This window comes from Sarcophilus harrisii, chromosome 2 (assembly GCF_902635505.1).
Source record: "Sarcophilus harrisii chromosome 2, mSarHar1.11, whole genome shotgun sequence".
Classification (NCBI taxonomy): domain Eukaryota; kingdom Metazoa; phylum Chordata; class Mammalia; order Dasyuromorphia; family Dasyuridae; genus Sarcophilus; species Sarcophilus harrisii.
Window position 1 is genome coordinate 34276430 of NC_045427.1, and position 16386 is coordinate 34292815.

Below are 16386 nucleotides of genomic sequence, written 5' to 3' on the forward strand. Positions count from 1 at the left end.
AGGAAGGAATTTGTGACCAAAAGAACTGGAACTCATTATTGAACACCAAGTAAATAATTTTGATTGTATTAAGTTAAAAAGTTTTTATAGAAACCAAACTAATGCAGACAAGATTAGAAGAGAAGTAATAAATTGGAAAAAAAGTTTTCACATTTAAGGGTTTTGATAAAGGCCTCATTTCTAAAATATATAGAGAAATGATTCGAATTTATAAGAATTCAACCCATTCTCCAATTGGTCAAAGGATATGAACAATTTTCAGATGAAGAAATTAGAATCATCTCTAGTCATATGAAAAGGTGTTGTAAATCACTATTGATCAGTGAAATGCAAATTAAGACAATTCCACCATACACCTCTCAGATTGGCTAAGATGACAGGAAAAGATAATGAATGTTGGAGGGGATATGGGAAAACTGGGACACTGATACATTGTTGGGTGGAACTGTGAACAGATCCAACCATTCTGGAGAGCAATTTGGAACTATGCTCAAAAAGTTATCAAACTGTGTGTAGCGTCTCCTTAACGCTACCCTAACCTTGTAGCTCCCCTTTGAGCTATTCTTAATGCCTGTCTGTTGATGGCACGGCTAGGCCACACTTACCCGTCTTCAGGCACCAACCCAAATTACATAGAGACAGACCACCAGGAGGTAGGGGTGAAGAGAAAGAGAGCTTTATTCTTAGCCAGCATATATTTATATCCCCCAGATCTGGGAGAAGGGGGTGGTCCTCTAAGAACCTGGCATAATAATGTGATTGGCCCGAGAAGAGGGAGGGAGGAGTGCTAGACTTGGAGAGCACTAAGGAGGGAGGCATGGTACCTGGAGGCAGACACTGCCTCCTGGGGCTATGCTCCACCTCCTCGGAGGACTTATCTGCGCCTCTGTACCTCTCATCCCTCAGGTCCTCCCACATGCCTTGAACTGCATTCCTTTCTTCTAGAAGCTTTTTAACCCTTACACTGTGATCCTTTGATCCAGCAGTATTTCTCCTGAGATTATAGCCTAAAGAGATTTTAAAGGTGGTTAAGGAACCACATGTGCAAAAATATTTCTGGCAGCTCGTTTTGTAGTGACAAGAAACTGGAAACTGAGTGGATGCCCGTCAATTGGAGAGTGGCTGAAAAAGTTACGGCATATGAATGTTATGGAACATTATTGTTCTATAACAATCGGCAAGATGATTTTGAAGAGGTCTGGAGAGACGTACATGAACTGATGCTAAGTGAATTGAGCGGAACCAAGAGATCATTGTACACGGCAGCAGCAAGATTATACAATGATCAATTCTGATGAACGTGACTATTTCCAACAATGAGATTGTTAAGAACAGTTCCAATGATCTTGTGATGAAGAGAGCCATCTATACCGAGAGAAGACTGTGGGAACTGAGTGTGAATTACAACATAACATTTTCACTCTTTTTGTTGTCCTTGCATTTTGTTTTCTTTCTCATTTTTCCCCCTTTGATCTTTTTTTTTCTTGTGCAGCAAGATAATTGTATAAATATGTATACATATATTAAATTTAACATATATTTTGATATGCTATCTAGGGGAAGGTATGAGGGGAAGGAAGTATTCGGAACACAAGGTTTGCAGGGATTGGAGTTGAAAAATTATCCATGCATATGTTTAGAAAATAAGCTTTAATTTAAAAAAAAAAAAAAAAAAAGGAAGTGATTTGGGGAGAGAGGCACAAAAAAAAATCAGAGAATAAAATATTTAGAAGAGGAGGGGAGGGAGAACAAAAAAACATTGAGACACAGAGACTGAAATAGTTAAAGAACACATCAAAAATTCCTGCTCTTATTATTGAGTTCATTTGGTCCCCTTTATGAGGATAATGGAAAAAATATATCCTATTTAGTTTGCATAGAACCATGTAAAGTTAGACTTTACTTGGCTTTTTAATCCATACCGTGTCCCACATCTGAGATTCTCCAGTTGGCATTTTTAAAATAAAGTAGGCTAGACAGTTTTAACATCTCAATCCACTCCTCCCTAAGTACTGTCTTCTACTTCTCCATCTCCCCTGGCTATAAAATATTTTATTCCCCAAAACACAACTGCTTTGTCAGTAAGACTGCTTATTGTGTTATATTAGCTTGACCCTGTGAAGTTATTTTCATGTAAAATAAACAGCATTTTAAAATGTCATATCCAGTACGACTTCTACTGGATCTCTTAAGTGTTGCTGCTGGTTGAAAACATTCTCAGTCTTTATATGTAGATGACTTCTCTCCCTTATGAAACATCTAATATTTCTTAGTTTGAGCTGTACAAAAAAGTTTTCCAACATTTATTACATTCAAATGGGTTCTCGTTTCTTATTTGGTAAGAATTAGACGTCAACTACAGGCTTCTCCAACATCAGGACATTCAAAGGATTTCTCTCCAGTATGAATTCTTTTATGTTTATTAAGGTATCCCTTAAGGCTGAAGGATTTTCCACATTCATTACATTGATAGGGTTTCACTCCAGTATGAATTTGTTTATGTGTATTAAGGCCTTCATTACACCTAAATGCTTTTCCACATTCATTACATGTATACGGTTTCACTCCAGTATGAATTTTCTTATGTCTATTTAGATGTCCCTTAAGCCTGAAGGGTTTTCCACATTCATTACATTTATAAGGTTTCACACCAGTATGAATTTTCTTATGTCTATTAAGGTTCTCTTTGAGGCTGAAGACTTTTTCACATTCATTACATTTATGGGGTTTTGCTACAGTATGAATTCTCTTGTGTCTATTAAGGTATTCCTTAAGACTGAAGACTTTTCCACACTCACTACATTGATAGGGTTTCTCACCAGTATGAATTCTCTCATGTTTCCTAAGATCTCCCTTATGCTTAAAGGCTTTTCCACAGTCATTACACTTATAGGGTTTCTCTCCAGTATGAATTCTCTCATGTAAAGAAAGGCTTATCTTAAAATTAAAGCCTTTTCCACATTCATTACATTTATAGTGTTTCTCTTCAGTATGAATTGTCTTATGTTTATTTATGCCTTCATTACAGCTGAAGCCTTTTCCACATTCCTTACATACATGAGGTTTTGCTCCAATATGAATTTTTTTATGTCTACTAAGGTGGTCCTTAAGGCTGAAGGATTTTTCACATAAATTACATATATAGGGTTTCACTCCAGTGTGAATTTTTTTATGCCTATCAAGGCCCCTCTTCTCTTTGAAGGCTTTTCCACATTCTTTACATTTGTAAGGTTTCTCTCCAGTATGTATTTTCTGATGTGAATTAAGGCCTCCCTTCTGCCTGAAGGCTCTTCCACATTCAGTACAAGTATAGGGTTTTTCTCCAGTATGAATTCGCTCATGTTTATTAAGGCCTCCCTTATGAATGAATGCTTTTCCACATTCATTACATTTATAACGTTTCTCCCCAGTATGAATTCTCTCATGTACATCAAGGCCTTTCTTGCAGCTGAAGGCTTTTCCACATTCATTACATTTATAGGGTTTCTCTCCAGTATGAATTCTCTTATGTGAATTAAGGCCTCCCTTCTGCCTGAAGGCTTTTCCACATTCAGTACATTTAAAGGGTTTTTCTCCAGTATGAATTCTCTTATGTGAATTAAGGTTTCCCTTAAGGGTGAAAGATTTTCCACATTCATTACATTTATAAGGTTTCTCTTCAGTAGGTATTCTCTTTTGACCAAGATTTCCCCTCTGGCTAAAAGTTTTCCTATCTTTTTCAATTTGTTTAAAAGGCTTTTTTTCCTGAAGATTTTTCAAATGAATAGTATGATATGGATTGTAGCTGGAAGTCTTCCCACATTCCTCAAAGTTATATTTCTCTCCAGTATGAATTCTTCCATGTTCAGTAAGCACTCTGTGGGAATTATCAAGTTTTGAGTGGTAAGAATTCTTGTATTTATTGAACTTACACAGTTTCTTCACCATGGAAATTCTCTTACGTTTAATTAAGTCTGTATACCATTTGAAGCACTTTCCAATTCGAAAATGATTATGAAACCATTTTCCTGTAGAAACTCCCTGTTTTGGAAGGAGAACTGAACTGAAACTGAGTTTTTTTCCAAGTTGAAAAAAATGTGGAACACGAAACTTCTGACTTTTTCTATGTTTCACTATTAACTGTCCTTCCAGATTGTTTGTCTGCCTTTCTAATCCAGAGTCATAATTCCAAGCTTCTCCCAATTTGGAATCCCAGAAACCATGTTTTTTGAGTCTCTTTGTGAATGGATCTTTTGTGGAAAAACATTGCTTTGGAGCTGAAGCTGAGTCCTTGGTTTCACATTTTGTTTTCACAAAAGGAGAATCTGAAAGAAACAAAGCAAAGTGTTATTATTATTATTACATTATTCACTGTTGTGGGGAAAAGAAAATTGCTTTAGAATCAATTCAATCTCCATGAGGAAGAAGGTTGACAAATTTGGACAAAGTAGAAGAATCATGGTCACAAAAGAGCTGAAGTCAAAAAGAGCTGAGGGGAAGGTAGCAGAACTGCTCATGACTTATAAAACTTTTCGGAGATGAAAACAATAATTAACACCACAGAGAAAGAGATATTTCAAATTGATCTTTGGTAACACTGAAGAAGAGATAGTGATTGAAGGTGTGATTTTATTATGAAAAAATTACCTAGACCCAAACAGGTTTCCACATTCTATGAAAGTTAAAATTTGAGACCTGCCTAGAACAATGAACAGCGAGGTGTCCCTGACATACTACTGCACATGCACAGAGCACTGAACCTCCAGTCAAGAAAACTTATCTTCCTGAGTTCAATTTGACCTCAGACACTTTCTAGCCAAGGGACCCAGAGCAAGGTACTTAATTCTATTGGCCTCAATTTCCCCATCTGCCACATGAGCTGGAGAAGGAAATGGTAGACCACTCCAGGATCTCCACCAAGAAAACCCCAAACAGGGTCACAAAGTGTTGGACAGAACTCAAGTCCTCAATAGAAAAGGAGCACTGAGAGGTAAAGTGAATTGTCCAATGTTACTTAGTAAGTGTTAGAGGCAGGTTCTGAACCCAGGTCTGCTAACTAGGAAGCTGGTGCTCTTTGTACTTGGTAACACGTCAGACCCTTAGAGCCTGTGTTCATGTCCTATGTTCCCATGTTCTAGGAAATTCCCAAAATTTCATGAGATAGAAAGTCAAAGTGTGAATATCATTTGTGAAAATTATTAGGCACTTAAAGTGCTATGGTGATAATACACAAACCCTGCATCCCAAACACTGGTAAAACACTTGCTACCTGTATCTTAATAATAATTATTAAAATAATTAATGACCTTAAAGGCAATTTTCCTTGGAGCAAAATAAATAGAGAACTGATTTTACAAATTCAAGATGGGAATGGCCAAGTAGGAAGTGGATACCAGGTGTAAATGGCACCTTTATAAGATCCCTCAATGAAAAAAAAAAAAAAAAAAAAAAAAACAAGCCACATTGGAAGACAGATTAAACAGGTAGGAGGATGCAACAATAGTTTGTTTTTTTTTAAACAGAGGTCAGACTTAGTTATACTGGAAAGTTCTTTTCCATTTATCTCTCAGAAAAGACTCTTTAAAGAGAAAAAAAAAATAATCTAATGATTAAAGAAGATAAAACAATCATGGAAATATAGGATATTATCTAGTGTATATCTGGAAAGCTAAGCATCATCAAGAAGCTTTTTCTAAGACTAGAGAGAAATACAAGGGCAGATTTAGTAGAAAACCATTTCTTGACATGAAAGGTGAGGTTACAGGAGGAGTGTAGGATGGACAACCACAGCTCCTCTCCTCAGGCCTATGGTCCTTGAAAGAGAGCTCCAGGCCCAACATTTCCAAGGTAACTCACTCTAATGACCCAGCCAAGGTCCTGTTGGCAGTGAGTCCTGTCCCTGCCTAGATTTCTGGGTCAGAGGTTTTCAGCTGCATCTGACCCTTTGTCAGGGATTTCTGGGCAGAGATTCATATCTCAGAGGAGTTTGCCATTTCCTTCTCCATGTCGTGTCACAGATGAGACCCACAGGCTTAAGGGACCTGTCCAGGGTGTCTCACTGCTGGGAAGTGTCTGAGGTCAGACTGGAACTTAGAACCTTGAGGCTCCTTCGGTCCAGGGCTAGCTCTCGGGGGACTGCACCCCCTGCCCACCTGGTTATTACTCACCCTCAGAAATGCATCTGGGGTCTTCTTCCCTCGATAGCCAGGGGTCTTCATGTCTCTCCAGCTGAGAAATCACAGTTGATTTAATTACTGGAAGCCCTGATCAAGGAGAAATAAGTGGAAAATGCTGAAAACCCAGAGATACCTCAGAACTCAGTCCTGGTCTCTCTATAGAAAAGGGGCATGTCTGGAAATGCCAGTGGAGAAGCATCAATGACCCCTCAAAGAAGTTTCCCTCAGCAAATGTGAGGGAAGGGACAGGACAGATGGGGTCACGTTCACCCATTCCTAGGCGGCTGGGAGAAGTCTTTCCTTCTCTGCCCTGGGGCTCTATGGAGAACCTGAAGCCTGGTTGAGCAGAGAGTGTGAAAGGAGAGCCTGCAGGGTTGCAGAAGGAAGCAGCTGATTTCCAGCTGGACAAAGAAGGACTTTTTGTCTGGGAAGAGCAACAACTGCTCAAAAACTACCCAAAGGTCTGAGGGCATCTCTATGTGAAAGGTATTTGTGTAACTCTCCCTCCCTGTCCAGCAAATTCACATTCAGCCAAGCTCCTCAGCCCCCCACAGCCATGGACAGATGGAATTCTCTGACCTTGCAGTGGCTCACACGTGATGCTCTCCCTGCCATGCCTGCAGGTCACCATGGGATGCTCCCCCAACTCTACACTTTGCCCTTTAACTCTTGCAACCTTACTTTCCTTCACAGCTTAGCTGAGATTCTGCTATCTCTAGAATGAGGCTTTTCTTCATCCCCCTAACTTCTATTGCCATGGCCTTGGAAATGACTTGTTTTGTACTGACATGTACATCCTTGGTGTCTGCTGGATAATACAGAAGCTCCATGAGGGCAGGACCTGTCTAATTTTTACCTTTCTTCGCTTTGTGACTATCACAGCTCCTAGTACTTAGAGCTAAATAAATGCAGATTGAATGACTGGGGAAAAAATTACCTTACCAAGAGAGACAAAGTTCTGGTAGTTCTCCAGCATCACGTCCCTGTACATGTCCTTCTGGCCAGGATCCAAACAGCTCCATTCCTCCTGGGTGAATTCCACAGCCACATCTTGGAATGTCAAGAAATTCTGGAACATCACAGGATCTTAGTGTGAGAGATGACAGAAACTTCAGAACCCATCTGCTAATGCAGGCTGGAATTCAAAATGTATGTAAATTTAAAAAAAACATTATTCTGTACATTGTGATCTTCCCCAACTTACAGCCATGCAAAGTTGTGTTTTTGGGTCAGGAGTAGAGTAGAATCAGATCCTCTTTTTCTAAACAAATCTGTGTGCATCAAGTCTGTCAACAAATGTTCTATCTATATGTTCATGGCAGACTACCAATGCACATATGTTTGAACAGTAGGTGACTTGTCTCAATATGGCTTTCCCTGCTGAGATGGTCTGTCCATTTCTGGTTCCGTGGCAATGAGTCTAATTGAGGAGATTTTGCAATGCCTTGGGTCTAAATATAATAAGCACCTAAAAGAGCAGATGATCAGGCACAATGGCATGGTATAAAAAAGAATAATTCTCTCTCTGAAAGGAAAGGACAAAAATTTTGTTGACACAAAAACAAAAAAATCTAATGAATTTAAAGAAAAGATAATCATGGTGTTTTATCCAATAACTTTACTAGTGGGACCATACCTGGAGAGTGCTTTTCAATGATATTTGTAACAGCCTAATTTGTTATTGAAAAAAAAAAAATTTGGTCAACACATGTCTAATCATTCTGAAATGGCATATTTTGTGGTATACTGATTGGAATACAATATTACTATTAAAATTCAAATGAACTAAGAACAAAAAGGAATATGGAAGTGAACAAAAGAACAGATCACTGAAACAATAATTTCATCAATGAGAATGACAATAATGAGAAATCACACCAAAATTTATGGGACACACATAAAGGAATACTTAGAGGAAAATTAAGAAGAAAATTTTTGCTCAAAATCAAAAATTTCAAAGACAAATATTTTAAAATTTTGCTTTAGATGAAATTGAGGAAAATTATTAAAAAAAAAAAAAAGAATACTCAAGAACTATGCAAGAAATCCAAGCTGAGTTTGTTAATATCATTATTAAACAATAATCAACATTGCTGAATGCCTCCTCTTCCTGCCCCTGCTAATTTTACTCCTGGAGTTGTTGTCCTTCATTGGCCTGGTAATTCCTTACCTTCTCCCATCCAAGGATCCCTCTCTCTTCTCCTTGTCCTCTTTATTCCCATTAATTAAATACCTGGTCCCACTCCCGTAAATCTGAACACCCACCTTTTCTAAAGGGTTAACTATGAACATGCTCAGAAAAACAGGTCAAACTGGGCCCTGAATCTACATCCCCAACCCCTCCCCCTTTGTAGTCATAGCTTAAACTCAATAAGGTGACAACTATCCTCCCCAACAGTGAGACTCTTAAGGGCAGGACCTCTTTTTACTTAGGCACTTAGGAGGAGCTTAATCAGTGCTTACTGCTGGGTTATTTCCATTTTCCACGTGGGCATACAGGAGGTGCTTAATCACTGCTGCCTGCACCTAGTCTTCAAGGACACAGTCTATCACCTTTAATACTTGAGCCAAAAAGTGGGGCTCAAGGGACTAGCTCAGGTCATGCAGTCAGACAGCCTCAGGGGTAGAATTAGAACCCAGCACCCTTGGGATCCTTTTCCAACTTGGGGAGCCATCTCTCCACCTGGGCTGCCCCAAGCCAGAGTGCTCCAGCTCACAGGCACTCACCCTCATCCTTCCACCTAAGTGGAAAAGGATGGAAACAGACCCGCCACAGGTGGATGACTGTCTCTGGGAAAGTTCCCTGTGAGGGTAAAGGTAGGATTCTCTTGAACGCTCCCCCCATTTGGTGAATAAGAAATTTCCCCACCTGGCTATTTCTGAACCTGGCCAGGACATCCTGACATACCACTGGCTGCTTATGGCTCATACCTGAAACCAAAGGGAACTAACACAATTGTGTCCCTGCCTTTCTCCTCACATACTTGCCCCATTGATAAGGGCAAATATGAAAAAGAAAAAGAAAAAATTAACTCTATGGGTGCTTAGTTCTACATCCTAGTTCAGTAAGGAATCACTTTGAATTGTCATTTGAATCACAGATATCAGAAACCAGGAAGCCTTACAATTGCTGGGTTAGTTTGTAGGCTGCTACCCTGTAACAGTCTTTCATTAGGATAATAATTAGCAGGAGACATGACAGAATTTCCAAAATTGAATTAAGAATTTACATGTAAAATAATTATTTGAACCATCTCTTTAATTGGATTAAGAGACACAAAGATTCATTTTCCAATCCAGGCCCTCATAAAGCAAGAATTAAAAGTTTCCCAAGTTTTAGGTGAATTGGGTATTTTTAATAAACTAATTCCTCTTTTAGCTCTATTTTATACTGAATTTAAGTTAAGTCTTAGCATCTTAGACACAGATTTAGAAGAAAGAAGTCTCCTTAGAGCTTATCTAAGAACATGTTTTGGAAATATAAAATTAAATACCATGAACTTTTTTTAATCTACATAAAGGAAATATAAGCCTTAATAACTGAATCCACCTAAAGCTATGAAGCTATGATTATTTCTATGATTGTAGAACTCATGGGATTGTAACTGATATGATTCTCTGTATGATACCAGGTATGTTCATCAAGGAATCCTATTATGTCAGTGTTATGGGCCAGAATTCTGAACTTGAAACAAGGATGTTTACAAGGTACTAAGTGGAATTGATGAAACAATGGTTATCTAGTTTAGCATGGTGATTAATAGTTCTCTAAGTTCAGTATGATTGAATTAATCTTACAATAAATAATGGTTTCCTAGTGATATAATGATCGATTTATACTCAGTGTAGAGCACATAAGCTAGGAGCCTTAGCTAGGTTTATTCAGAGGTAGAGAAGACAAAAGAACTGGAGGTAGGAGTTTAAGCTCTCAGAGGCTCGGAGAGAGTCCCAGAGGACAAGTGAACTAGAAGTTCTCAGAGCCAAGGAGACAGAAATTCATTTCACCTTTCAGTCGGGCTCCTGGTGGCTGGCCTGGCCTCCTGCACTTCCCCCACTGAGACCAAGACCAGTCTGAAAGGCCCTCCAGAAAGCTGCCCAGCTCCAGGAAGGAGACAATAAAGGATCTGGCTGTTCTTATGGTGATTACTGAACTGAAAGGAAGGCTGCTCCCAGAGACCTCCAGAAAAGTGAACTAAGAACATTATAGGTCAATGATCCATGATACCAACAACTCGCTGTGGTAATCCATGAAATACAGGTGGAATACTCAAGGGGAAGACTGGGAAAACTATTCTTGGCACAAACTGAGGCAGGATTCTCCTGACTTGATTTCCTAGGAAATAGAAAATATTCTATCCTTTAAGCCCAGCTCAATAAAACTATATGTATATAGTCACTATTTTATTTCTATGGCAAATTTCTATAATCATGGCAGGTTAACAATATAAATATGATATTAAATCTTTTTTCAAAGGCTAATACTGAAGTCCCTAGAAACTAACATGCTTCAGAGAGTTAGATCATAGAAACCAGAAACCAGGGTTGGTTACAGAACAATATTTTTCATAGTAACATATAGTTTTAAGATATATAAGTAACATGATTTCTCTCAACAAACGGCTCTGTTGAATTATTGGCAATTCTGTCTCCCTATTTTCAACTGCCACTAGCCCATTTGTGTTGTGCTGGCCATAACGAGGAAAAACCAAATTTATTTCAGTTTATTACTACCACCTGGCAGTTGAATAGGTCTTGAAAGGCAAACCTATTTACACACTGCCTTGAAATTGACCACTCAGTGCATTTATCCATTCCATCCCAGAAAGGAATACCCCGGAGTCAGAACCAAGAAGACCTGGGCCATTCAATGGACACTATGGGAGTGGAGCTTGGAGTGAGGAAGATGATTCCAAGATTGGAATTCTAAGATTCCTGTGCCTGGAAGAAAGATGGCTCCCTGCAAAGAAACAGGAAGACTAGAAGAATGGCAGGTGGGGGATGAAAGGAAGGCGAGTTCCATTTTGGACATGTTTTATTTGGGACAGCCAGGTGGACGTGTCCAGCAAATGGATTGTGATACAAGGGGCACCAGGAGACAAGTTAGGTCTGGCAAGGTTGTTCTTCCCTCACTCTTCCAACCTTCATGTCTGTACTTCTTACCTTCCTCTTCATGGCCTTCCAAAATCATTCCTTCTCCAATGTTTCCTGGAGATTCTGAGCTTTCCCAAGTCTTGTCTCCTTAGAGAGATGGAAGAGTTATCTTAGAATGGATTCTTGCTTCTCAGGGTGTAAGGTTAATCTAGGTTCAGAATTTACATTCTACAGACACAGACTCAAAGGGGGCAAGTGCAAGTTGATTACTGCTCAGAGCCTTGATTTGTAGAAGACATAATGGAAGAGGAAATTGTAATAGAAAAATAACACACAACTTAACAAGCATTATCAAAGTAATAACAAAAACAAACAGGTACCATTCACCATCACTAATTTGGGAAACAGCCACTCCTGAGTTTTCTGAGGGAGCCAGTCAGAATGCACCCTGAAGAGGGAAAACTCCCAAGCAAGGCAGCCCTTCCTGGGTGAAACTCCAAAATGTCTATCCCCCTATGAGTTTTATATAGGCTGAGAACAAAGAAGGCCCCGTGCCAAGTTTATGATGGCATATATGACCCCCCTGGACACAACATCTTCCCAGCTATGGGTCACCAAGGGGAGTAGTTCATTCATTCCTTTAAGCCAGCTGGTTTCCCTCAGGGAAATGGCCAGGTTTCCAGGGTGAAACATACACCAAGGCTCAAAGGAAGCCCTTAAATCAAGCACAAGGAAAAGTGGCCTGTTCTTCCTGTGCCTCCCCGCATCTCATCCTTATGTTCTCAGGACAAGGTTATACAAAGGGATCTGGCTGACATTCATGGAGATTCCTTACAATCCCAGAAAATATTCCAAAGCCATGGCTGAGATTTAGTAAGATCTCTTACACAGGGTGGCCTGCTACCAGTACCAGAAGTCATAACCAGCTGAGCAAGAATTCTAGTGTTTCAGACCGTGGAGATTCTACCAAAAGGTGCTGGGATATGAAACATCACTTTCCAACTTGAGAACTTGCACACAAATGCCCTTTGATGTCTAAAAGAACTGATTATCTAAGCCAGCAAACAAAACCTCTGCTCATATTAAGATCTTTGGTTATACACACAAATACACATACAATAATTACTTGAGAGGTAGAAAAGAGAGAAAAAAAGATAAAAGGGTGATAGAAAAAGGGAACAAAGAAAAGAAAAAAAAAGAGGTAGAAGGAAGAACATGAGAGAGAAGTAAAAGAAAAAAAATTTTAAATAGAGGACTGTTATGGGCCAGACCTCTGACCTTGAAACAAAGGATTCTTACAAGGTCCTAAGTCAGTGGAATTGATAGAGACAATATTTATCTAATTTAGCATGGTTCAGTATGATTGATTTAATGCTACAAGGAGATATGGACCAGAACTTGAAACAAGATACTAAGTGGAACTGAGGAGACAATGGTTAAACCTAGTTTAGCACTGATTTAATCCTACAACAAATAATGGTTTCCTAGTGATATAATGATTGGTTTGTACTCAGTGTGGAGCTTATAAGTTAGAAGCCTCAGCCAGGGAGATTCAGAGACATTCAGAGAGACAAGTGCACCAGAAGCTCTTGGAGGCTGAGACAGATTCATTCTATCGCCCCCCCTTTGCGGTGGCTGCAGGCTGAAGCACAAACCTTCAGAGACATTCGGAGGGAGCTAGAGGCAGAAGCTGGCAGAGACAAAAGACTGGCGACAGGAGCTCTCAGAACCAAGGAGAGAGATAGGCCTCTAAGGAAAAAGGGAAGGAGACAAGACTTTGAAAGAGATAATAAAGGATCTGGACTTAAACACCTGGCTGCACTTGTGGTGATTACTCTGAACTGAAAATAAGGTTGCCCCAGAGACCCCAAGAAAACCTCAACAGAAAACATTACATTTTAGAGAGAACATTGCAGAGGACAAGTAAAGGAAATGGGTAAAGTGAAATAAAAACCAGACAGAAAAAGAGAACAAAGAGAGAGAGAAAAGTAAAAAGTCTGGAAGAACTGGCTCCAAATCCTATATTAGTAAGATTTGTCATTTACTAGCTCTGTGAGCCTGGCTAAGTCACATTACTTTTCCAGGCCTATGCAATGAGAGGGTTGGTCTTGAAGAACTCTATCTCTGTTCCTTCCCCAGGCAGGTAAGTGATGCAGTACACAGAGCACCAGGCCTGGAGGCAGGAAGACCTGAGTTCAAATCCAGCCCCAGATAATTAATAGCTGGATGACCCTGAGCAAGTCACTTAACCCTACTTGCCTCAATTTCTTCAATTGTAACATGAACACAATCATGGCTCCTAGCTCAGTGTCATTGTGAATGGAAAATATTTGTAAAAAGCACTTGGCCCAGACATAGTAGCACCCATATACTTACCTGCCTTTAGTTCATCTTCAAAATGGGCATAACAAGGACATCCATTTCTCAGAGTTGTTATGAAGATTAAATTAGGTAATATTTCTAAAAAAGCACAATGTCTAGAACAAGGTAAACACTCCATACATATTTATTCCCTTCCCTCTTAACTCATCTGAAAAATGGGGAGGGGAATAATAACATCTACCTCTCAGGAACTGTGAGAATTAAATGAAATAACAATGTTGAATGCTTTACAAAACTTTTAAGGTCTTTAATTGTCATGTGCCCAGCAGAACACTAGGGAAAATTAAAAAAAAAAAAAAACCCAATAAATATCCATTTTAAGAAGGCAAATATAATAACAGAAGACATTACAATATGAATGTCCATCTTTTCTGTGCTTTCTTGAGGTTATTCTTTTGTTCGCTACTGTCCATTTTGTGCACTATTCTTTTTTCCCCTTTTGCTGTGTCCACTTTTCCCAAACAGGCTGCAAGCAAGCATGGAGATATTTATGTACACATATACACACAACTACATCTCCATGGGCATCCACACGCATATATCTATATACACATTTACACAGACCTGAATACACACACACACACACACACAGTCTTGTACCCCTGCGGGAACACAGATATTAATTTATATAGACACACTTAACCTTACATGTTTACATAAACACAAACACCCCTCTGCACCCCTCCGCACATAGGCATAATCTATAAATATACTCAAATACATATACATGTACACACGCAAAAACACATCCTTCCTCAAGCCCACATATACATATATCTCTATATACCTACATGAACACACTTACATATATTTATACACATAAAAATATACTTTTATACATGCACACGAGGTTTGCCCTCAGTGATACACTACATACATCTATATGCACACATGTATACGCACACACACACATATTTATCTACACACCTACTTTCACACATTTACGCACATTTATACCCAAACAATACCTCCCCGGACACATTTACACAGAATACAATACAGAACCCACCAGGCCACATGCGTGCACACAGACACGCAGGAATACAAGCATGTCACACACCTGCATAGACACACACACACACCCATCCCCGATTCCATACATGTGCGCGAACATTTACATGTATCTACATGCACACACATCTAGATGCCCTACTGTACATCTATGCATCCACACCCTCATACACATACATGTCCATGGAGACACACACACACACCTACATGCGCACACACATGCGTGTAACACACACATAACTCGCGCATTTACACACACACGCGCGGCTAAAACAGCCCGCACGCCGGCACACAGTGTGCGTCTGTCTCTCTCCCGAGGGAGCTGTTCAGTTTCCCTGTAGGAGAACCAGGATCCCAACGCCTCCCTTGCGGTTTTCTCACAAACTCTGCTCCCGGTTACAATGTAGCAGAAAGTCTCCTCTTCCCCCTCCCTGCTAACTCTGCTTCCAGCGTCCTTCACCTGTCGGGCTGTTCCTTACCCTCCCCTCCCGAGGGGTCTTTCCCTTATTTCTCACACGCTGCTCCCGGTTACAATGTAGCAGAAAGTCTCCTCTTCCCCCTCCCTGCTAACTCTGCTTCCGGAGTGCTTCCCTTGCCCGGCTGTTCCGCACTCTCCCCCACCTAGGGATCCTTCCCTCCTCTCCCCCACTCCTCTTCATCGCACTCCCCTATCTACCCACTTGGTCCCACTGCCGTAAACCCGAACTTTCATCGTGTAAGGTCTTTTGAAAGGGTGAGCTTTATCTTCCATGCTCACAAAAACGGGTCAAAGTGGGGTCTTACATCCCCCTCCCTCCTGACTCCAAGTCCTCCACTATGTCCCCATACACAGAGACTGGTGAGCGAGGGCAGGTCCTCTTTTAACTTTTTTTCACAGGCGCTTAATCAAAGCTCGCAGTTGGGTTACTTACATTTTCCTTGCTGGCACACAACAGGTGCTTAATCATTGCTTATTACTGGGTTATTTACATCTCCTTGCTGGCACACAACAGGTGCTTAATCAATGCTGTCTGCAGCTAGTCCTCAGGGACTCAGTCCACTCCTGTTAACACTTGAGCAAAAAAGTGGGGTTCCAGGGACTAGCTCGGGTCACGCAGCCAAATAGCCGCGGGGGCAGAATTAGAACCTAGGGCCCGTGGGATCCGTTTCTCCCTCTCCCAGCTCCGGAGCCTTCTCTGCACCTGCGCTGCCCCAGGCCAGACCGCTCCCGCACACAGATACTCACCCGCCAGCCTGGCAACTTTGCACAAGCTCTTCCTAAGTAGAAAAGGATGGAAGTAAACATCTCCCCACTGCGCCTGCTCAGGTAGCGTGGTCCTTGCCGGCATCCGTCGGAATCCGAGCGTTCTCCCTTCTGGGAAATGTAGTCTGGCGGAGGCGGCTACTTTAAATCGGGCTCAGACTGTTTAAGCCCCGGGGTTCAGGTTCATGTCAGGAGGCTGACCCAGGAGGTCCCTGCCCTGTGGGCGCTTCTTCTGCTGGGAGCGGGAGGGGCGGGGAAAAGCCGGACCCGGAGAAGCGGCTGTAAAATGCTTCCTAGATAAATACCCAATTCTTCCGCAGCGATTTCTGGAGCTTCTAGAAACTCCGTGTTCAGGTTCTCATTGTGTCTGGCGGAGTGACGTCATGGGATGCTCCCCTCTTAGACATTCCGACTCCTAGTGCGCATGCGTACAGTGGTTTTACCTGCAAAGTGCATTGCAGGAGTGATCTAGCTCAGGTGGAGGGGGAGCGGATCTCAGGGCCT

The 16386-nt window shown here is 40.8% G+C and overlaps 2 protein-coding genes across 8 annotated transcripts in view; both read right to left on the bottom strand.

Annotated features, from left to right (window-relative positions):
* LOC100924534 (zinc finger protein 665) overlaps nucleotides 1–16386 on the bottom strand; it is an 87077-nt gene that overhangs the window by 35192 nt on the left and 35499 nt on the right. The window lies entirely within an intron of this gene.
* Nucleotides 1691–16203, bottom strand: LOC116421262 (zinc finger protein 665-like). Of its 6 annotated transcripts, none has more exons than XM_031949833.1 (5): nucleotides 15865–16203; nucleotides 11316–11390; nucleotides 7098–7241; nucleotides 6147–6242; nucleotides 1691–4304 (listed from the first exon to the last, which is right to left on the bottom strand). In XM_031949833.1, the coding sequence occupies exons 1-5, from the start codon at nucleotides 15965–15967 to the stop codon at nucleotides 2353–2355; spliced, it is 2370 nt and encodes a 789-aa protein (XP_031805693.1). In that variant the 5' UTR covers nucleotides 15968–16203; the 3' UTR covers nucleotides 1691–2352. The 6 variants fall into 6 exon arrangements, with proteins under 6 accessions (XP_031805693.1, XP_031805692.1, XP_031805698.1 ...); XM_031949832.1 differs by having other exon boundaries at nucleotides 11316–11393; XM_031949838.1 differs by having other exon boundaries at nucleotides 7098–7224; nucleotides 15865–15928.